We start from the raw sequence: 22,703 nt of genomic DNA, 5'->3' as shown, positions 1-22,703 counted from the left end.
TTTGCCACTTCCCATCAATGTTTGGAACCAAATCTATCATATGCTGCCACAACATGAAAATTGGAGCTATTTTGAAATGGATTGTATTATGCAAATAATTTTTGACTTAAGTTGCAGCTATCAAATGTAGAGAAACAGCACTGAAGGATAAAAGCCTATACTGGGTAGCCTAGCCTAGGCTTAAATATATTTAATTGCAGTTTGTTTATACTTTACCAGTTCCTACCATGAATTATTTTATTGTTTTGTCCTTTTCTTAAAAGCTCTAAATGTAACCAATTTTAATTGCACCCGCTATGTTCCCCCTCAGGAAGCAAGGATATTTCTTCCTGAAGAGTCATAAAAACATGTTCTACACAGTTATAATGAAGCAAGCAAGCAAGCAAACAAACAAAATAGCTAATTTAGCAGGAAAATCCAAGACGATTGTCATTTCTTCAAATGCAATTCTATTTGGGAGCAGAGGAAAATTCTATTAGTGATTAGTTATTTGAGATTAAGGAATGTAATGTAATCTATATTAGAAACAAAAAATCTTCAAAGCATATATTTTTAGTTCAAAACTACATTTTTGATAACTTTAACCCAACTTTAGGTCTTGCTCCTACGAAGTGTGGAGGTGTAAAGGTTTCAAAAGGTACTCAGAGTGCTCAGTGCCCTGCAAGATCATGTCCTTAAATATCACAAATGCGAAATTTCTCACTACTGAAAAAATACATATGCACATAATATTAATAACAATGAATTGATAACATTAATCAAACTATAGTCCTATAAAGGCTTTGCACTGCAATAAAAAAACCTCATCTCTCACTTGCAATTTTATAGGTGTGTTCTTAAAAAATAATAATTTTGAGCACTAAGGGCTGACAGTCATAAAGTCAAATACACAAATCTATGCCCATTTTGAACATGCAGGATCATCAGATCCTGTAAGGCAATGCACAGCTAACATCTGTCAGTTCATGACACGCAGTATCTTATAATTATGGCAGGCATGTATACAAGTCAGGTATTTGCATGCAAGATACTTTTGTGCACCTGATTTTGAAAACACATAATACTGGTGTTAACTTACTCACATATAGCACTTTTTCCACTAATTATGCAACATTCTTTATTATTATAGATCAGCAGCATATATCTTCTTCATGATAATCTAAAATACATCTGATCGAAAATGTTATTTAGTTTAAAGCACATTGTACCTGTGTCTCAGGGATAATGGGACTATCTTCAGGAGAAATCCTAAAGAAGGTAGATAAAGGTGATGACACAATGACAGGGTTTGGCCTCACAAATCCACTCAGATCACAGCTGGGTATGTCATTCTCTTCCTTCTTCATGACCAGGGTATCCATGACATAAAAGACATTCCACGGAATCCACACGGTGTGATACTGTGTGAGGAATGGTGATCTTTCAAACACCAGAGTTAGAGATGCACCACCATTTGCCACCAAGTCAAACCTAAGAGAAATCATAAGGTTATTCAGCAAAGTAAAAAGAAGTCACATACTGTGCAAAGCCATTTACAGTTTGCATTTTATGGATCTGATTCTTTATCCTGTTGCTCCCGTTTTATGCCAGTGTAACACAACTGGAAGCAATGGAAAAGTTATCCAAATTACATTGGTGTAAAACTGGGGTAAGAAAGTGGAGAATATGGCCTCTGTGTTTAAATAAACAAGAACTTTTTCCTTTCTCAAAATAATAATTAAAAGAAATAATCAACAAATAGGAAAATGTCTGATAACTGTTTTTGCAGTATTTACAAAGGAACAGTTTGCAGTGATAGTGTCTACAACTCCTGGTGGAACAAGGCTTTCAAATTAAGTAAAACGGCAATCTCCATATTCTAATGACAGAAGTGGCTGGCAGCAAACTTACATTCCATCTTGGCGAGTGATTGTATAACCATATTCTGGATAATGTAAAAAGGAGACGTTAACTCCAATGAGTGGCGTTCCATCGGCAGTTAATACTTGGCCCCTGATGACAGATGCAAGGCTGTGGGAAAAAGTGCAGAATTAGATTATGCAATTATTTGCTCAGGTATTACTAGCATGATTATCAGTAACACAACTTAAAAAAACAAACACACCATTACATGGCATCTGTGTAATCCATACTGAAACTGCCAAGCCATTGCCCTCTTATAAACTCTAATTTACATTCTCTAACTGCTTCTATATTTACCCTGTATATTTAATTTGGTGCACATTGTCTTGGGAGAGTTACCAAGAATTTAGGGATGAATTTTTAAAATGTATAAATTCTAGGCTTTCCTTCTGTGTCATATCTCTGGCATTTTCATAAAGAAAAATGTACTTTCCAATGAATTCCAAGGCAATCTGTAACTCTGTACGGACCAAGAAGTATAAAATGTAAAAGGGGCAATAAGGAACATTTGTGCACCAACTTTTAATCAATTGCTGTGCCCAACTGCATCAAATGCTGCTAACTGCAGATTCAGGAATGCTAGTGTAAATCATCTTCTTTCACTCAGTGAGATGTAAGGCACCTGCTTTCAGTTCCTGGTTTATTTTTAGGGCATTACTACTCTGTAAAGCACCAGTCAAACTGTATATTGCAACCATACTGTCATGCACTTAATAATCCTATTACATTAATTCATAATTAATATTATTTACTGACCTCAGCTTAAAAGTGCCCCTCTGCCTTTCCTTCTGAGGTATTTTCATTGGTTTGATATACTGCCAACTGAGCTAACCCAAATCAACTGGTTAAATGAAGATTTATTTAATCTTGAATGAAATAGCCTCTTAGAACCTAGGTACTAACACGGCAAAGTGTGTGTAACTCACTAGCGCCAGCCATTTGAATTTTTGTAAGAAATCAGATAAAATAGTCATATTTTAAAAAAAATTAATGATGCATTTGTTGAAAGCCCGCCCCATTAAATGTCACAATTGCAGTGGACCTCCTAACAATGTGAATCATATATACACTTTAAAATATCATTTTATGCTGATGAAGGAATGATCTATTCATATTCACCTCTTATTGAAAGGATTTTCTCCAGGTATTACATGGGTGCTGTCCGGCCCTGTAAGAAAACTGATCCGGTCATAAAAAGATTTGGCAGCTTGCTGAGATGGTGATTGTTGGCTTTGGCTAATGATATCTTGGGGATCAGGCAGTCCACGACAGTAGGGCTGATTTTGGCAGGAACTCTGCAAGCAGCAGTCAGGATCCATGCAGTCAATTAATCCATCTGTGGGCAGAAATTCAGACAAATGAATAATACTTCTTTCTGTTCTTTATATCTGAAAGAGCAATTAGACACAATTTTCATTCAGAGGGATTTAAAAATTATTATAGTATGAAATAATATCAGTAGTTTAGATTTTTAATAATTCACTTTCAATAAATGAAAGGCCCAACCTTGTACTGAGCTCCCAAACTCCCATGGAAATCAATAGGAATTGAAGCCACTCAGCATCTTGCAGGTTTAGTCCCCATATTAAAAATAGTTATTAAAAATTTTGCTTATTTAAAACAAAACAAAGCATTTAGGATCTCCAGACACAGCTGACTTATAAATATTAAATACTTTTTATGGAGGTTAAGTAGCTTTTATGCAAGGTTATTTGGTATGCAAGGAAGAGAAACAGGTAACTCCCACTCCACTGCTTTCTTGAACCTATATAATGTATTTGTGCTGTAAATAGCTTTAAATATTAAAGAACATTTATCAAGCTAGATTTTCTTAACTTTGGAAGAAAGGGTTTGTGGCTCTTAGCAAAGCTAAGTCTTTTGCATAAAAATGTATGAGAGAAAAATCTATGCTAAACATTTTATATTTTAATTCATGAGCAGCTGGTGCTGAATGTTAGCTAACACAAGCATGCTTTATGTACACATGGATTTTTTTTTTTATGTATAGGTGCAGCACATTCACATACGATACGGATTAAACCTGTCGTCTCTAGAAATCTAATATGGGGGGGATTAAAATCAAACTCACATAGATTACTGTTTAATTAGCTGCAAGTAAAACAAGTCTGGAAACATCAGCTACAGAAAGTTTTCTAGGTAATGTAATACAGTATCGTAGAGCTGATAATTGTTTTCCCCAAAAGAGGAGCAAAGCTGAAATAGCTCAAGCGTGTTATCATTCAATTTAGATAAGGAAAGAGGACTGTATTTTTGCAAAAGAACAGAAAATATACTGATACAGCAGCTTGAGGAAGCCTATGATAGTTCCATTTACAAAGCAGCTGGCTTTATTATTAAAACTAAAACCACACACGCAAATAAACTATGGTTATATTAATGCATTATGTGCTAAAATGATATAAATAAAGTTTTCTTCCAAATGTAGCTTATGCTGCATTTTGCTTATGAATTTCTATACTACATGGAACAGAGTTAGTGTGCTGGCACAGTATTAAGGGCCTGATGATCCATTTCTTGGTCACATAAAACTCCTACTTCAGTCAACCAACATCAATGGGCACTTCAGGAGTGGTAAAGGAGTGATGACTCAGAGCATACATTGAATTAAGAAGAAGCATTACTGATAATACCTGGGAGGATTTTCTTCAGACTGATTCCATTAAAATATGAAAGCTTTCATAACCAAAATATTCTGATACCATATTGGTTTTGGCTAGACTAACGTGGGTCAGTATTAAAACCCAGTACAGTCACGGTTAAAGGCTTTGTTTTGATTTTTACACTTCTGTGTTCTCCCTCAGGCAATATTTGGTACAGTTGCCAAAGAGAAATGCACAAATTTAGTCATTCATCTTTGTTAGTTTATAAAAAGCAAATGTACATCTGCTGTGTAGTCTGCAGGTCATAAAACTGCATGAGATTGACATCTTCTGAACTAATCAGCTGGAAATGCATTTTTACAAGCCTCTTTGCTAACATCAATCAGAGAAAGAATCTCATTTTCACCAGCCAAGATACAGGTACACACTGTTTGTTATTTTTCTGTGGAGTTTATCAGCAACTTGCCCAAGCGAGTGACGGATGGTTATGAATCTGGCTCTCTATAACTTAAGAGAACATTTTTCTTTCTTTCTCTATACTTATATAGCTAGTGCTGTCTAGTGACACTAAGTTGTCTGTCTATTGCCCTCTGTGTCAAAAAGTAAAATAGCCTTGGTGGAATAGCTCAACAAAATCATTGATGTATTTTAGTTTAGCCTAAAATTATTAGACTTGACTTAGCTGCTATATTTCTCAGAGTTAAAAGAAAAAAATACAAGGAAAATCAAAGATGTTCCAGCCCATTCAATAATCATTACCAACTTAAGGAGACTATTTTGTATTTTTGAGTCTAGATATAAGTTGTTCTTTTATGTATAGCAGGTATGTATATATTTGTGTAGAGAAAATGTTCATCCATTCAGAAAGTTTAAAATCTTGTAATAAAAATCTTGACTAGCTGTACTTTTTTCTTAGCTGAAACATGCACAGAACTGCAATAGGATATGGTCTTGTTTTAAGAACTGCTATCTCTAGAGATTAATAAAAAGGCACTGAAAGGGAGGGGTCAGAACTCCACTAGGGTGTGTTTTGTGCCATTTTCCTGCCCCCTCTGGAAAATTGGTACATTTGGGAAGTAAATTCAAAATAGGATATAGATAAGAGATCCACAAACTGGCAAAATTATAAGCCCTGTTTTTAAAAGAAACATGAATTAAATAGGAGGTTGATGGGTAATATTTCTCAAAGGTGCATTTTAGAATTAAATTCTACAAAGCAGGCCAAGGAAGGATGGTAACATCACTTAACCCCCATAACTGACATTCCTTTTGAAATTCTATATACTATGGAGTCAAGGTATAGGATATACTCTCACAAATCTTGGGAGACAGGCCAGTCCTTGCCTACAGACAGCCCCGCAACCTGAAGCAAATACTCACCAACAACCACATACCACACAACAGAACCACTAACCCAGGAACTTATCCTTGCAACAAAGCCCGTTGCCAACTGTGCCCACATATCTATTCAGGGGACACCATCACAGGGCCTAATAACATCAGCCACACTATCAGAGGCTCGTTCACCTGCACATCCACCAATGTGATATATGCCATCATGTGCCAGCAATGCCCCTCTGCCATGTACATTGGTCAAACTGGACAGTCTCTACGTAAAAGAATAAATGGACACAAATCAGATGTCAAGAATTGTAACATTCATAAACCAGTCGGAGAACACTTCAATCTCTCTGGTCACGCGATCACAGACATGAAGGTCGCTATCTTAAAACAAAAAAACTTCAAATCCAGACTCCAGCGAGAAACTGCTGAATTGGAATTCATTTGCAAATTGGATACTATTAATTTAGGCTTAAATAGAGACTTGGAGTGGCTAAGTCATTATGCAAGGTAGCCTGTTTCCTCTTGTTTTTTCCTACCCCCCCCCCCGATGTTCTGGTTTAACTTGGATTTTAACTTGAAGAGTGGTCAGTTTGGATGAGCTATTACCAGCAGGAGAGTGAGTTTGTGTGTGTATGGGGGTGGGGGAATGTGAGAACCTGGATTTATGCAGGAAATAGCCCAGCTTGATTGTCATGCACATTGTGTAAAGAGTTGTCACTTTGGATGGGCTATCACCAGCAGGAGAGTGAATTTGTGTGGGGGGGGTGGAGGGTGAGAAAACCTGGATTTGTGCTGGAAATCACTTTAGATAAGCTATTACCAGCAGGACAGTGGGGTGGGAATAGGTATTGTTTCATATTCTCTGTGTATATATAAAGCCTGCTGCAGTCTCCACGATATGCATCTGAGGAAGTGAGCTGTAGCTCACGAAAGCTTATGCTCTAATAAATTGGTTAGTCTCTAAGGTGCCACAAGTCCTCCTTTTCTTTTTGCGAATACAGACTAACACGGCTGCTACTCTGAAACCTGGTATAGGATATGTATTTTTTTGCATAGATTTATTTATTTCACTATAAGTCAACTTTCGTGATTAGTGGAAGTTCCAGCTTTTTCTGACTGTTTTCAAGGTCACATATAGCTCAGAATAGGACCCAATCCAAGTCTCCTATTTAATCAGTGAGAGTTTTCCCATTGACTTTAATGAGAGGCAAACCAGGCTGTTACTGTATAAATCAGTGCTATAAAACTCCACAGACGGTTGCTGCTGGGACTGAGTGCCTGCTGAGTTTTTAAATGGCTTGGAGAACCTGTAGAGCTGATAAAGCCTGCATATTTTCTCCTGCAGAAATAAGCTCTGTAGGCTCCTTGCCCAAGAAACTTTTTCTTTTGAGGAGCTTCCCAAGATCTACAGACTCCTAATAGATATTTCATAGACTCATAGAATATCAGGGTTGGAAGGGACCTCAGGAGGTCACCTAGTCTAACCCCATGCTCAAAGCAGGACCAGTCCCCAATTTTTGCCCCAGATCCCTAAATGGCCCCCTCAAGGATTGAACTCACAACCCTGGATTTAGCAGACCAATGCTCAAACCGCTGAGCTATCCCTCCCCCCAAAACAAACAAACAAAAAAACTCTGAGCGGTGCGCTGTGGGTAGCTATCCCACAGTTCCCGCAGTCCCCGCTGCCCATTGGAATTCTGGGCTGAGCTCCCAATGCCTGATGGGGCCAAAAATTTGTCGCGAGTGGTTATGGGTAAATGTCGTCAGTCAACCCTCCCCTCCTCCGTGAAAGCAACGGCAGACAATCATTTCGCGCCCTTTTCCTTGGATTGCCTGAGCAGATGCCATAGCACGGCAAGCATGGAGTCTATTCAGCTCACCGCAGCAGTTATGACCATTGTAAACACCTCCCGCATTACTGTGCAGTTTCAGTCCCTCATTGCTCCTTATACTGTGTATATGGAATTGTGTTTCAGGATAAACTGATTGCACCTGAGCAAAAAGACTTCACTTTCATTTCAGAAGATAAGTGAGATCCTTACATGTACATTTTACTTTACTCTGAGCCATAACTAGCTGATGATTTTTATAGGAAACCACAATTGACTTAAATGGAAATTCTACAGATATGATAATAAAATATGGGTCATTTTTATATAGTGTAATACAGGAGCAATTTTTCTAAGTGAGGAAGTACAAGCATCCTCTGTCTTTGGGTGCACATACTTGTTCCCACTGAATTCAAATGGAGGCCCTCCCCTCCTTACAAGTACATTAAAAGCAGAATTCAGCCTATGCTCACTGTGCGCATCCACACTCCAATATGGATTGTTAAAATGTGAGCTAAATCTCAGACATTGGTATCCACCCTAAACCCAGGAAGTTTAAGAAAAAAGTCATCCTTCCTTTACAAGACAGGGCGCAATCCATAGTGTAGCATGGAACCCTACAGCAAAAGGCAGATATATAATATTCACTCCAGAAATATGGCAACAATGCTTAGAAAGAAATGTGTTTAAAAATAATCCAATTCTATAACTGAAGTCAATGGGAGTTTTGTGCTCTGAGAGGTTACAAATCAATCCCAGTAACAGCTAGGAATCAAAGCAACACCATGCAGTATTTAAAGTAACATTAAGCATAGTATCTAATTTAGCTAGCAACCAAGACAACAATAATTATTTAACTACTGAATCTAACAGAACATAAACCACAGTGTCCAGACTAGTCACTGATATAAATTCAGCCAATGTGCTCAGAATATTATATCTCCTAAAATAAACAAATACAGCTAAGAAATGTCTTTTTGCTGCTACCTAATGTGGTCTGGAATCTGGATGGCTTATTGGGAGATTAGCTGCTTGATTGCTAAAACTCTTGGTGACCAGAGAAGCAACACACCTCTCTCTAGGCTGACTTCTAACAAACAGGTGCTTACTTTTCCTTGTTTCTCTTTCAGTACCCTTTGAGCTGGGTTATTTATTTATTTAAATTATTTTGAATCTTTTCCACTGGGCCCAATCAAGGTTTGAAATTAATAAAAAACCTTTTGCTGTGGTATATAGATTAAAAAACAAATTAAACAAACAAACAGCCCCACAAACAGTCCACTAATGGAACAACACACCAATATTATCACACAATGTGACTCAACCCCCACCGCAACAACATTTTGCCAACCCTCTTTCCAGATGGAGCTGTGAAATGTTAATCATGAAAATAAAAAAAATATAGGAAATAAAATAAAACGCTTCACCATCCTAAAAGTCTTAGACCTTTTCTTTTGCTTTATCATTCATTTTTCTTATTTCTTTGTATGAATATTTTTCTGTGTTTTCTTTCATTCTGTTTTCTCTTTGCTTCATCAGTTTCTGGGCTCATGTTTTTTTTCTGATCCTACTACTTATTCTCTCTTCTTTCCTCTTTTCTTGTGTCTGAAAAATATCTCCTTTTTTCCTTGATCTCTTTATTTTGTTTTTTCATTTCCCATTAGTTTTCTCTCCCTGGTATGCTATTTGCTACTGAGTCTCTCCTTTAGTTTCTGATATCTTACCTCATTCTGTTTTCACTCACACTTACCCAATCTGTTTTCTTCTCTCTTTGGACTTCTACCTTCTCTCCCTTCTTCCTTAACATCACCTACTTTCTCCCTCCAAGTTGTTCTTGTTCTAGTCCATCTATTTTTCTATTTTTCCTTCTTTTCTACATATTCTTTCATGTTCACAATTTTTCATCTCTCCTCTTCCTTCACCTTGTTTGTCTGAACATGATTCCCTGAGCAGCACTTGTCAGTTGCTATAGTCTAAGCCAGGTCTACACTAAAAAGTTAAGTTGACCCAGCTACATCGTTCATGGGTGTGAAAAATCTTCCATGTACCTAACTACCACCTCTTGGGCAGGGGGACGAACTACAATGATGAGAGAACAACCTCCTGTTGCTGTAGTGAGTGGTTACACGGAAGTGCTACAGGGGCACTGTTTTAACTGTAGATGTAGCCTAAGGGTATAACCACACTGCAAAAAGAAACCCAGAGCAGCGAGTCTGAAACCTGTGTAACCTGACTCAGACTCATGCTAAAGGACTAAAAATAGCAATGTACTTGTTCCTCCTTGGGCTGGAGCCCAGTCTCTGAAACATGGTGACAGGGCTGGGTCTCAGAACTTGAGCTACAGTCCCAAGTGAGAACGTATACACTACTATTTTTAGCCCTGTAGCAAAATCTGAGTCAGTTGACTTGCGTCTCAGACTTGCTGCTATGGGTATTTTTTTTTTTTGCAGTGTAGATGTACGCTAAACCTACATTCTCCACTGAAGTCTACATTGATTTCAGTGGCACTGTGCCAGCCTACACAGGGCGGAGAGCTTGGTCCAATTTTGGCTCACTGTCCAACTGAACCAACTGGTCACTAGAGCCTAATGGGTCACCTCAGGACCTAAACTGTGAAACATATGAAAAGTTAACTCAGAATACAAAATAAACAATATAAAAGTGTTGGAAATAAACATTTATCTTAACATACAATCTGAAAAATAGAAAATAAACTGAGCAAAGATGTTTTGACAATAATGCTTTCCTCATGTATGATCTCAATGATAAATGTTGTTATTACTACTATTCTTTATTATGTGTATAACTGAGATCAGGGCCGCACCATGCTAGACAGAAGCAAAGAGACTATGAGGAAGGGAACTGGAGCAAACAGCCAGTCAACGCAGGGAAGGAATGTCCAGAGCAAAAACTGAAATTGGGCACTGATGACATAATCGGTGTCCAAAGGTCCTTATTGCAGCTGCTTGCCTCTGCTCCTTCTGGTTGAGCTTTTGGGTTGCTCCTCCCAGCAGTTTCATTTCCCCAGGCTCACAAAGAGGCAGGGGGTGTATGGTGTGGTAGGGTGTGTGGGGAGGTGGGGATAGGGGTTGGGGTAGAGGGCTCTCCCCTGCAGAGTTCTGAGATGCCGGGGGAGAGAAGCAACAGGAGTAATGTGAAGTTCAATCCAATATTTTACTATATTATTTCCTTCACATGGTAGATATGATTCTGAAGACAGGTTGATAAGTTATATCTACCTTTTATATCTCTTTTAGGCCCCAACCCTGCAGTGAGATGTACGCAGGCAGATCCCTGAAGCCAGTGGTCCTGCACGCATGTCATTGTGGATTGGGGCCTTGTTATCTAAAAAGAAATATTCAGTTTGTTGGATAAGTGACAGACCACAGGATAGCAAGTAAAAGAATGGCTCTGGGAGTGTGCTGTTCATTACCTGCCTTCACAGGTTATGGATAAATGAGATATTCTTATACTGGGCACACATCCTGTGTTTCCAACGATATGGTCCCAAATGCAAAGTCTTTACACAGTCCTTTCACTCAGTGATATTCCTAATGAAGTCAATGAAAATGTTGTCTTAGTAAGGATTTTAGAACTGTTCTGTATTTGTGTACAATATGTTTCTAATGCTTGTGGAATTAAGACCCTACTGTTTGTCCTTGCATAAAATAACGTTATCTGGAATCTAATGTGTCACTAATGGATTTCTAAATACACCTTTGTAACCAACTCTGGCATCCCAAATGAAGGCAGTAAATGTTGTAGTTCCATCTATTTTTACATGAATCTCATCAAGCTAGTAAAATATATGTATGCTTCTCACAGCAGTATTTTTTCACTTGATTGCAAAATTGCTTCTCAATATATTTTTGCCAGTGTTAAAATTTAACTCTGTATATCTTACCTCCTTCATTGTCCTTGCTATCAGTGCACAGAGTTTCCATGGCTACATCACATCCTGCTCCTCTCCATCCTGGCTGGCAAACACAATGCCAACCATTTTGGTCCAATGTACATCTTCCATTGCTATTGCACAGACCGGGGCAGCCCTCTGTCAAAAGAGACAAAGAAGGAAACCACGAGTGATTTGAATATTGCAATTATTTTCAGTCTAAAAAAATACAAACAGGGGACATTTACTGGGAACAGGCCTTTATAACAGCACAAATACTGTAATTGCACATGGAGAGGAACAGCAACATTACCTCAGGAAATCTAATTCTTAACAAAGTGGCATCTTTGATTGGCTTGACACTTGAGACACCACTTACCTGTGCAGGCAGGAAATATATGCAACAATCCTCTAAAATACCTGCAGGCCAGACAAAATTAAGTTTTTATTTTCTTTGACAAGTAGCAAGAGAGGAGCGCACAGAGCAAAACACAGTCATGTAGAGTGATACCACTTCTGTGCTTATGTATAGATTAATATTTGCTTTGTACAATATTGGTCACTTGCTGGTACAGATTTTGTTAAGCTCCTCGTTACTTTAAATAAATCCATCCAGATTCTGAAGTATGAAAGTGAGTATGATTCTATGCACACAGTAAAAGAGAACATTAATTTTCTCTGGTCTCAGAGTTGCCGTATATTCATGTGAAATTACAGTACATTAAATAATCACACAAAGTATAGGCTAGTTTTAATGACTATACTTTATGCCAAAAGTACATTCCTTTTCACAGAATAAGCAAAGCCCAGGAAATAGTAAAGCAGCTTAGCATCTATTCTAACAAACATTAGGATTCAGGCTGCATACGGATGGGACAGGACTGACAGGATTTCCAACTAAATGTAATAGCTGTGCGTATTTGATTACTTAGGACGGACAAAATGAAATACCATAAGGACCACAATAAAACATTGATAGACTGAACAAAAACACGGTAGTGACGTGCTTCAAGACAGATAGCGGAGAGTGATTCTTTGTGACAATCTCCCTAAGGCTTTTGTGCTGTTACCTTTATATCCTATCTTGTCTGCTTTTATGGCCAAGGAGGGAAAATTTGGGAAACAATTAAAATAATTTAATATATCCAAAATCTGTAATTGTTTTCAGTCTAACATTACATAAAAACAATATCTGTCACTTCCTACTGATGAAATCTGGCATGCAGCCAACATGATCTGTATGAGGATGATGACACTTTATAAATATGTAGATTCTAGTTCCTTATCTATGATAGTGATAAGACATTGACAGAAGCAAGTACAGAAATGGTATTAAATATCCTAAGTAGTAGTGGTGGCTACAAATCAGATTTTTTTGGACACAACAGTTATTTGTAACTATACACAGCATAAAAATAAATAAAACTTGCCACAGCATTTTTTTATTTTTACTGGTTTTGCATTATATACCTATACGTAAACTAGAAAACTGCCTGGTTTTGGTTAATGTTTAGTCACTCTTGGAACAATCTGTTCAAGATAATTATATTAATTTGTCTTCTATGGAATTATTAATTTACTGACTCCCTTCTCCACCTATGTAACGCAAAATAAAAAAATTCTATGGGGCATTATGTCTTTTGTAAAATTTGTAGGTACAGAAGGAATGGAATCATAACAGCCTCTCATAACAAGGTATGATGGAGTTATACTTATGGATATCATGTCATCATGCCAGGCTGAGATTAGTCTTGCTGCCCTTTTTCTTTTCAGGCTGCAGTTGCCAACTGTATTTATTAACTGTATATGCAGAAGGCTAATTTTGCTTCTGAATACATTTATTCTGCTTTGTTTATAGAAGACAGAGATTTAATTCCCTACTGACAAAGTGTTACAGAAGTCACCTGAGTGCACTCAAGACTTATTGTATGAAAGCCTGGATATTGTCATGAATATTGCCATATTCTAATGAAAAAAGCACAAAAAAGGAATAGAAAAAAGGTAATTTGGGGAAAGAGGGATAGGGATTTTCTTTTCAGAAGTATGTTTTTCACCTAACTTTTACCGTAACTGAAGATATGAGAACCTTTGCTGTTTTATGTTGGACCTTATTCTGCCCGTGACTTTTGTATCTCTGATCCATTCCATTGCAAACCTTGTAAGGCTTTTTACAGCTTCTCATATAAAACATAAAATAGGATTTCACATAGTTTTTCAAACATTTAGAGAAAGGGAGGCAACAGAATCTGTGTATTAACGAGGTTGCGCTCTCTCTATTTAATCAACATATGCATTAGAATTGACGATTTCTTACTCTGTGACAAGAGTGTCAGTTTGCTTCTTTTCTTAAATATTTAATGCTTCACAACTAAGTGCCCAACTAGCAGGATTAATAAAACAAACAGCAAATGCACTGTTATCTTCAGTTTTTGGTTTTGGAAAAAAGTAATGTATTTGTACAGTACATATAAAAACTTATGTAACAATTAGTAAAATGTTCATGTGTGACACAAAAGACTTAGTATTTTAAGTCTGAGGTATGTATTAAAAGTAATGTGAACCAAATTTATAGTTCATGGAATACACATGAGAAAAAGTTGCTTTTGCCAAATCTAGTGCAGTGGTCACTATAAAAATAAATATATCAATAAACATGTAGTCATAGGCAGGTTAACAAAGAGCGAATATACAGTACCTTTAACTATCTTATCCAAATAGTGAGCTTGAGAATTAAAAAGGAAAAAAAAAAAAAAAGAACAGACAGACATTTCAGAAGTGTCACATAGGACAAGAATTGTTCAGAATTCACATGCAAATAGAGCAGGTGCAGCTGACATGAGAGAGACCTTACAGCACACAACAGAAATGTATTTCATAGCTTCTAAAATGCAAAATATTATTTTTCAGCAATGTAGTCATGACTCTATGAAACACTCAGCATTTAAAAACAAGGCTACAGAATAAACAGATGCTACCTTTCAAAGACTGGGTTTTTCTTTTTTTTCTTCCTTCTGACTGCTTTAGTCATATTTTGACTTTTATGTAGAACAAATATCAAAACTAGCAAAGAAATATGATTTTAATGCATCTTAGATCAGTTACTTAGTTGATGAACTTTAAAACACTGACCAGGCTGGAAGATCAAGTCTTTGGTTTTCAGGTCATGTATTGCTCAGACAATACAACCAGCACAAATACGATATCTTAATTCTGATCTCGATTAAGAGCATTTTAAGGAGGAATAATTTGCCTCTTCTTTAGCTCAACTCAGTTATTCATCTGAGCACACACAGCTAATTATGCAAAACAGTGAGCTAAATTCTGTAAGTGGGATTTTGTGTGGAGGATAGTAATCTAGTAGTGATGGAGTTGAAATTACCAAATCCATTTCATGTAGATAGAAGGCTGATGTTAAACTCAGGTTTTAGATGTATAAAAATAAATAACATTGAATATCCAAGATTAGCAAGAATCCAACCATAAGTAATGATATCTAGAAAGAGAAGAAGCCACTAAGTTAGTTGTATTCTATGCCACTTAACCTTTTGCTAACTTGACATCTGGAAATTTGGAAGTGGAGTTGGAAGGAGGGGAGAACATTCCAACTTCCTAGTCTTTGAGGAAGAAAACGTAAGATGCTCAAAGCATAACTTATTTTTGCTAATGAGAAGGTTAAAAGTTGACAGGACAAGATGTAAATAGTAATAACAGGACATTTATGACAGTAACTACAAAGTAAATATCTTTTCATATAAACCACAACTAAAAAGAAAAGAGATATAGCTGCATTTCAATGTGGGCCCAATTCTCCCCTCATCTACACCAGTGTAACTCCACTGAGTTTAATGGGGTTGCTCTTTGATTACTTTCTGATATGCATGAGAGAAGAATCAAGTCTTGTCCATATAAACTGTGAGCACTAATATTTGTTTGAAGATTATATGCAGTACATTTGTGCTACTGATATATTTAAAGTATTTACACACATGAAGATATAGCACGTTATTAACAAACAGCTTAATAAGTAGAATAATAAAATAATAAACAGTTATAGAATGGAAAATAACAAAAATGAAATGGAAAAAAATCCAAAAAACTGGGAAAAGCATGTTTTTATTAAATGAGCTGACCATGCAGCATTGCCTGCCTGAATGGCACCAAAACTAAGGAGAGGATCATACAATGAAATATTAAATGCAAGGGTAAAGGGACCACAGGATCTCTAACTGCTTTCCTCTGCCTACCAAGAGGCTCCTTGGTGGGATTTGGGACAATCTACCTAGTGTCAGCCACTGGCACATATATATTTATAAGGTCTCCCTTGCCTGTTTCTTTGTGGTATTCTGGTATGATAAAGCACTCTCATGAGCAGTTTGGCTAATGTCAATAACCATGAGCCAAAAGGTTAGCTGCAGTATCATATGATGAAAGGGAAAAGAGGCAGTAAAACAAACAAACAAACCTATCCGGATGTTATGTTGACAGGGTCAGGAGGGAGATGTGTCCAGGCCTCCTCAACCAGCAGGGTGGCAGACTGATGCAGGGCTTAGGTGTAAAGTATGTTAAAAAGTTTGATGGCGTGAGGGGGTAAAGGGAATTTTCATGGCTCTGAATGGAATGTGGAAAAATACAAGCAGAGGTGTAAAATTCCAAAGATTTTCCAGTATTATTACAAAAAAATAAAATAAAAATCAAGCATATATTGCACTCACAGATTGTGCAGTATAAACAGGTACTACTTAACAAGTGGCAGATACATTTCCCTTATAAATTGTCCTGCAAAGAATTGTTAATGCTGGCTGAAAATTCACATTTACCACTGTATGTTTCACCACAGATCACAACTCAGACTTTTTTTAATTTAATGTTTCCCATTAGTCTTCCATTAGAGATATAAGTATGTAACATCCTTAGCTTATTCATAAGCTAGTTTCTGTAGATGTGCTAGAACAGCTACAGTCTGCAAATAAGTATATATTAAATCCATTTATTCCAATCAGCTCCTGTTTAAATCAGCATGAGCAGCATACCCATTGATTTGATATTCCTTAATTGGTACTCACTGCACTGTTTTATTACTGATTACCCCGTCACAAAGGATTATAACAGTGACATAATTTTAAATGCTGTATAACAAATTCATATTCTTATTAATTTATTCATACACTTTACAAGAGATTTTCACTTACCATAATCTTTCTAGTCAAAGATTAGAATATAACATGCCAAATATTCTGTTTAGTAAACAGTCTCGTTAGGAAGTCTATCTAGTATGATACTGTGCCAAAATACTTTGCCAGTATTAACAGCTTTTTCTTCAGACAGGGAATATAAACACTGTTCTTAGGAAAATTAGTTAGGGGTTTGATTATTTAATTTTTTCTGGGAAATTTGCTAGAAGTAAAAATTAATTAAACCTCTCATATAAGTTTGGCTCCATAAAAACCACATAAGCATGCCTTGAATGACTCCAGAATGGAGACTATAATATGGATATTTGCCTTGGCTACACGTATCAGGCTTTAGGCAAATGATTTAACGAATGCCGTGGATTAATGCTGGGGGAGGAGGGCGTGGAATGAGCACACCTGTTTGTGGAAGAAGTATGAAATGTACTTCATAAACTAAAAAATAGCAGATATATGGATGGATCATTAACAAACAGTTCAGCATAGCTGTATAGTACTAACACTTAACTTCATTTTGGAGCCCACTCGTCCCAAAAGGGGTGTGCAAAACTAACTGCAGCACGTTTCCTCTTCATCCACTTTACAATATAATCCTTACAGTCCATAAACCAAATTATGGACTCATTTACAGTGGTGAAAATCCAGAGCAACTCTGCTGGAATCGAAAGTTACTTCACTATAACTAGGAACAGAATTTTGCCCTATAATACTTCCTTCATCTTGGAGGATGTTCCCATTGCTTCCATGCTCTAGCTCTGACTTTCTCTTTTCCTTAGTCCTCTCCAGTCTTGTCAGAAGAAAGAAGAGAAAAAGAAAGAAGAAATCAGAAAGAATGAAGAAAAACAGAAGGAGAGGAAAGAGGGTAAGAGAAGAATTCTACTTCAGAGCAAGAGCTAGCAGCGTAGGGGAGAGAGCCATTGGAACATTACTTCTACATTCCTCTGAGGGTTCAAAACCTAGCTTTGTACTGGATCAGCCTCTCTCTTAAGAAGCAGCAGGCACTACTCTGACTCAGCTCCACAGCTCTGTGTTGCTGCCTGTAATGTCCAGAGTAGCTGTCTCAATGCAGAACCACTTTTTCAGCCACAGTATCACGTTAAAATAAGTATTTCTGAAATTTATGTGAAAACACTGGACCTCCTAGTGGTTCCTTCAGTTCCTTTTCCGCCTACCTGGGCTACCAAGCACACTCTGCTTGTGCTCCTTCCTCATAATTCAGTGGGAGAAGTCCCTATCTGTTAAAAATATTGCTCCACACCTCCACCAATTCCATAGTCTTAAAAGAGAAACATACTTACCTTGTGCAGTAACTGAGGTTCACTTTACGTGAATCTGCGATTGGAGAATTTCAGCAGCAGTGCCTGGCTGGGTCGCACATGTGCTAGGCCCGTTTCACCTCGCTTCTGGTGGTTACATAGAATTGTGCGACGAACCCCATCTCGGGTCCTTCTCTGCTCCAGAGTCCCTAGCATGAAACTCTGAAGTAGAGGGGAGGAGGGAGAATAGTAGAGCACCTACAGGGATAACCATCTCAAAGAACCTCAATTACTGCACAGTATGAGTAACCGTCTCTTTTTCGAGGAGTGTCCCTGTGGGGTGCTCCACTTTAGGTGACTGTAGAGCAGTGCCCCTCAGTGGAAGGAAGGGGCTTCCAATTTGCAGTTGTGATGGATGATAAGATTGTGAGTCCAAGCAGAGTGTCTTGGCCGATCCATGAGCACCTCATTTATCAGGAGGGCAATCTTGGATGGAGTCAGTGTCTGGAGCAGGGGAGAGCAAACTACAGCCTGTGGGCTGGATCTGGCCCCTCAGGGCTTTGGATCCAGCCCGTGGGATTGCCATCCCCAGGGTGCCACGGGCCCCACGCCACTCCCACAAGCGGCCAGCACCACGTCCCTGCAGCCCGTTGGGGGGGGGGGCAGAGGGCTCTGTGTGCTGCCCTCGCCTGCAGGCCCCACACCCTATCCTGCAGCTCCCATTGGCGGGGAACGGGGAACTGCGGCCAATGGGAGCTTTGGGGAGGTACCTGGAGGTGCAGCAAGAGCAGCGAGCAGAGCCCCCTGCCTCCCCCCTGCCCTGGCTCTGGTGCGCGCCGCTGCCACCCTGGAGCAGCGCCAAGTAAGTGGCACCGGGCCAGAGCCTGAACCCCTCCTGCACCCCGCACTCCAACTCCTTGCCCTGAGCCCCCTGCCACATCCCGCACCCTTCCTGCACCCCAACTCCTTGCCCTGAGTCTCCTGCCGCCCCCTGAACCCCTCCTGCACCCCAACCCTCTGCCCTGAGCCCCCTCCGGCACTCCACACCCCTCCCTGCATCCCTGCCGCACCCCAACCCCCTTTCCTGAGCCCCCTTCACACACCCTGCTCCCTCCTCTGCCCCAACCCCTTGCCCTGAGCCCCTTCCTGAACTCCGCACCCCTCCCTGCACCCCTGTCCTGCCCCTGCATGCAATGTCCCCACCCAGATATGGCCCTCAGGCCAAAACGTTTGCCCACCCCTGGTCTGGAGGATGTCCAACAGCTTATGTTGTGACTCTGCAACTTCTTTCAGTGGTATCTTTAGAGAGTCCACAATCCTCTTAAACAGCTCTTGGAACTGTTTAAAGTTATCACCTGTGTGTGGTGGGGGCATGAAAGCTTCATCCGGAGAGGGGAAGTAAAAATTGGCAGCTGGGGTGACCTCTTCCAGTCCCTCAGGTGGCTCTTCCAGGGATTCAGAGAGTTCAGCATTGAGGGTGATGGGGAATGCCTTGACCTCTCTTTGTGTGTACTAGGAGGCTTAGAGTAGTGCTGATGGTATGCCACCCATGGGTCCCAGTAGGGCCACTGTGGTGGGAATGGCATTGGAGGAGGAATCCAGGAATATTTCTACCACCCATGAGCTTTGGGTCTGGCATGGTGTTCAGATTGTTCTGGAGGACCTGGTCTGATAGTTGTCTGGATGGACGAGGAGTGGTGTGAAGTGTAGATTTCCCTTTCCTCATCCTCCTCATCCTCACTGGAGGAAGAAGGAGCTGACGTGGACGGTGGTGTAAGCTGATATGGTACTGAGCATCTTTGTGCCAGAGAAATTGCTGTGATGCTGAGAGCATCGGTATTGAGAAGGGTGCTGTTAGCAGTACCGATACAATTACCATGGTTGTCGGTGCCGAGGAGTGTGAGCTATGTGCTATGGAAGCAGAAGATGGTGCCATATACTGCAGTGCTCCTGAGCTACTCGGTGCTGCATGTTGAGTAGCTCTGACTGTACCAAGGAAGGGATGGTAAGTTTCCCTTTGTTGTTTCTGTCCGAGCCTGCCCGCTTAGGGTTGTTGGCTTGCATGATACCTGCAATACTGGAAGGTCCTGATGTCTCAGACGTAGTTGGCCTCAGTGCAGTTGGTACTGATACTGTCTGATGGGCCAGGGATTGCCTCTTTTTGGTAGATTCCTAGGAAGGGGAGGTTGTAACCCACTTCTTGGCCACAGTTTTGGAGGAATGCTCTTTTCTCTGTGAGGGTGGTGGAGAATGCATGTCAGATGCTGCTGGTGGAGACTATTGCCCAGGAGAGGTCTGTGATCCCGGATCAGATGATGGATGCAGAGACTTCTCTATGAGGAGGAGTTTTAACTGAAGATCCCTTGCTTTCATGGCTCAGATTATAATTCAGATTATGGCAATGGGAGCACTTTTGTGGTATGTGTGTCTTGCTGAGATGGCGGACACACTGCGAGTGTCTGACAGACATCAGGATTGATGACCAGTAAGTGAGGCAGTGCTTAAAACTTGGGAGCTGGGCATGACCCTTAAAATAGGGTTTCTCCCATGAAGAAGGGTATCTACGCTATGCTAAAGGATATAATATATGACCATTTAATGGGTATAATGATATTTAAATTATCTAAGAAAAAAGGTTTGGGTTTATTTTTTTTTTTGAGGAAAAATGGGGAAGAGAAAGGATAACTAAAAATTTTTTACTAAATAAACTGGGTTCTAAAACCACTAATCTAGACTAATTCTTAATCTAACGGTAAACTCGGAGGCACTGCCAATTGCTCCATTTCAAGCCCAGGGTGATAGAGAATGGACTGAGGAGGGGCATTGGTTGCATAGTGCTATGTAATCGGCAGAAGTGGCGCGAGACAGGGACAGCTCATGTGCGACCCAAACAGGCACTGCTACTGAAATTCTCTGATTGCAGGTGAAGGGATGCAGATTCACCCTAAAGTGGAGCACCCACAGGGAAACACCTCGAAGAAGAACCCCTGTGCACTCAGGTATAGATCCTTTTTAGGACGGAAGAATCCAATGCACCGCTACAGACTAGGGACCGAATGGCTAGGCAGCAGTTCTGCGGAAAAGGACCTAGGGGTGACAGTGGATGAAAAGCTGGATATGAGTCAGCAGTGTGCCCTTGTTGCCAAGAAGCCCAATGGCATTTTGGGATGTATAAGTAGGGGCATAGCGAGCAGATCGAGGGACGTGATCGTTCCCCTCTATTCGACATTGGTGAGGCCTCATCTGGAGTACTGTGTCCAGTTTTGGGCCCCACACTACAAGAAGGATGTGGATAAATTGGAGAGAGTCCAGCGAAGGGCAACAAAAATGATTAGGGGTCTAGAACACATGACTTATGAGGAGAGGCTGAGGGAGCTGGGATTGTTTAGTCTGCAGAAGAGAAGAATGAGGGGGGATTTGATAGCTGCTTTCAACTACCTGAAAGGGGGTTCCAAAGAGGATGGCTCTAGACTGTTCTCAATGGTAGCAGATGACAGAACGAGGAGTAATGGTCTCAAGTTGCAGTGGGGGAGGTTTAGATTGGATATTAGGAAAAACTTTTTCACTATGAGGGTGGTGAAACACTGGAATGCGTTACCTAGGGAGGTGGTAGAATCTCCTTCCTTAGAGGTTTTTAAGGTCAGGCTTGACAAAGCCCTGGCTGGGATGATTTAACTGGAAATTGGTCCTGCTTCGAGCAGGGGGTTGGACTAGATGACCTTCTGGGGTCCCTTCCAACCCGGATATTCTATGATTCTATGATTAACAGGAAGAGAGCAAATGCTACACACTGAACAAAACAGTTTTACACTAAACATATATATCCCAAGAGTCAATAGCATTTAAGCAGATAAATAAACCAAGCTAACACCATCTTAATTCCATAGTACAAAATCTCACTGTGGGTGATTTAGGACATCAATAGTACAATAGCATCAGGAGGACATTTTATTGGTAGCATAATCTCCCCTATAAGAGTTTGCTGATAAACGCCTTTTCACTTTTTTAAAGTGTTATAAAATTCTTAATATTTTATCCTTAAAAGTACAACTATGCCTGTATATAAATTTGTTTTACGTTGCATACATGTGTACACACTCAAAACTATGCTAAAAGAATATTATTAAGATGCAAGGTCAAACACTCAAAAGTTAGGAAATGCCAGAATTAAGGTTGCCTGTGCAACTTTAGTTTCGCATCCTTGTACATAGGCATTATGAATTAGCCTTTAATAAATGATTATATACTATTTTTTCCTTGGAACCCCTGCCTCATTCAGTGCACAGGATGGATAGTGCTCACTTAGTGAGGAACTACTCAATATTTTGTTCTCCTCATTCAATGTGTGGCCCATGACTTATTTACTCCCCGCTCTGAAGACAAAATTATTCATTTCCTCAGGGGTTTTCTATGGTGCTTATCACTAAAGCTACGTTTTAGTCACGAGTATTTTTAGTAAAAGTTATGGACAGTTCACGGGCTGTAAACAAAAATTCACGGCCCGTGACCTGTCCATGACTTGTACTATATACCCCTGACTAAAGCTTGCGGGGGGGGGGGGGTCAGGGGGCACTGTGGGTGCTGGGAGGGGTAGTGGCACACATCCTGGGGCAGTTGGCGGGGCTGGTAGGCTCCCTACCTTGCTCCATGCAGCAACATTTCCCTCCCTC

The 22,703-nt window shown here is 39.6% G+C and overlaps 1 protein-coding gene across 2 annotated transcripts in view; it reads right to left on the bottom strand.

The window, feature by feature from the left end:
- TENM3 (teneurin transmembrane protein 3) overlaps nt 1–22,703 on the bottom strand; it is a 615,209-nt gene that overhangs the window by 70,237 nt on the left and 522,269 nt on the right. The window contains exons 16-21 of one of the 2 annotated variants that reach the window (XM_084626411.1): nt 14,284–14,310; nt 12,659–12,679; nt 11,601–11,747; nt 3,022–3,238; nt 1,891–2,010; nt 1,209–1,470 (exon numbers count right to left, since the gene is read on the bottom strand). In XM_084626411.1, the coding sequence (XP_084482537.1) occupies nt 1,209–1,470; nt 1,891–2,010; nt 3,022–3,238; nt 11,601–11,747; nt 12,659–12,679; nt 14,284–14,310 (794 nt within the window). The remainder of the gene's footprint in view (nt 1–1,208; nt 1,471–1,890; nt 2,011–3,021; nt 3,239–11,600; nt 11,748–12,658; nt 12,680–14,283; nt 14,311–22,703) is intronic. The other variant, XM_084626412.1, reaches the window with a different exon arrangement.

Source organism: Lepidochelys olivacea (assembly GCF_965140295.1).
Source record: "Lepidochelys olivacea isolate rLepOli2 genome assembly, chromosome: 4".
Classification (NCBI taxonomy): domain Eukaryota; kingdom Metazoa; phylum Chordata; order Testudines; family Cheloniidae; genus Lepidochelys; species Lepidochelys olivacea.
The sequence above is the reverse complement of the archived record's forward strand: the minus strand, read 5'-3'. Positions and strand labels throughout refer to the sequence as shown.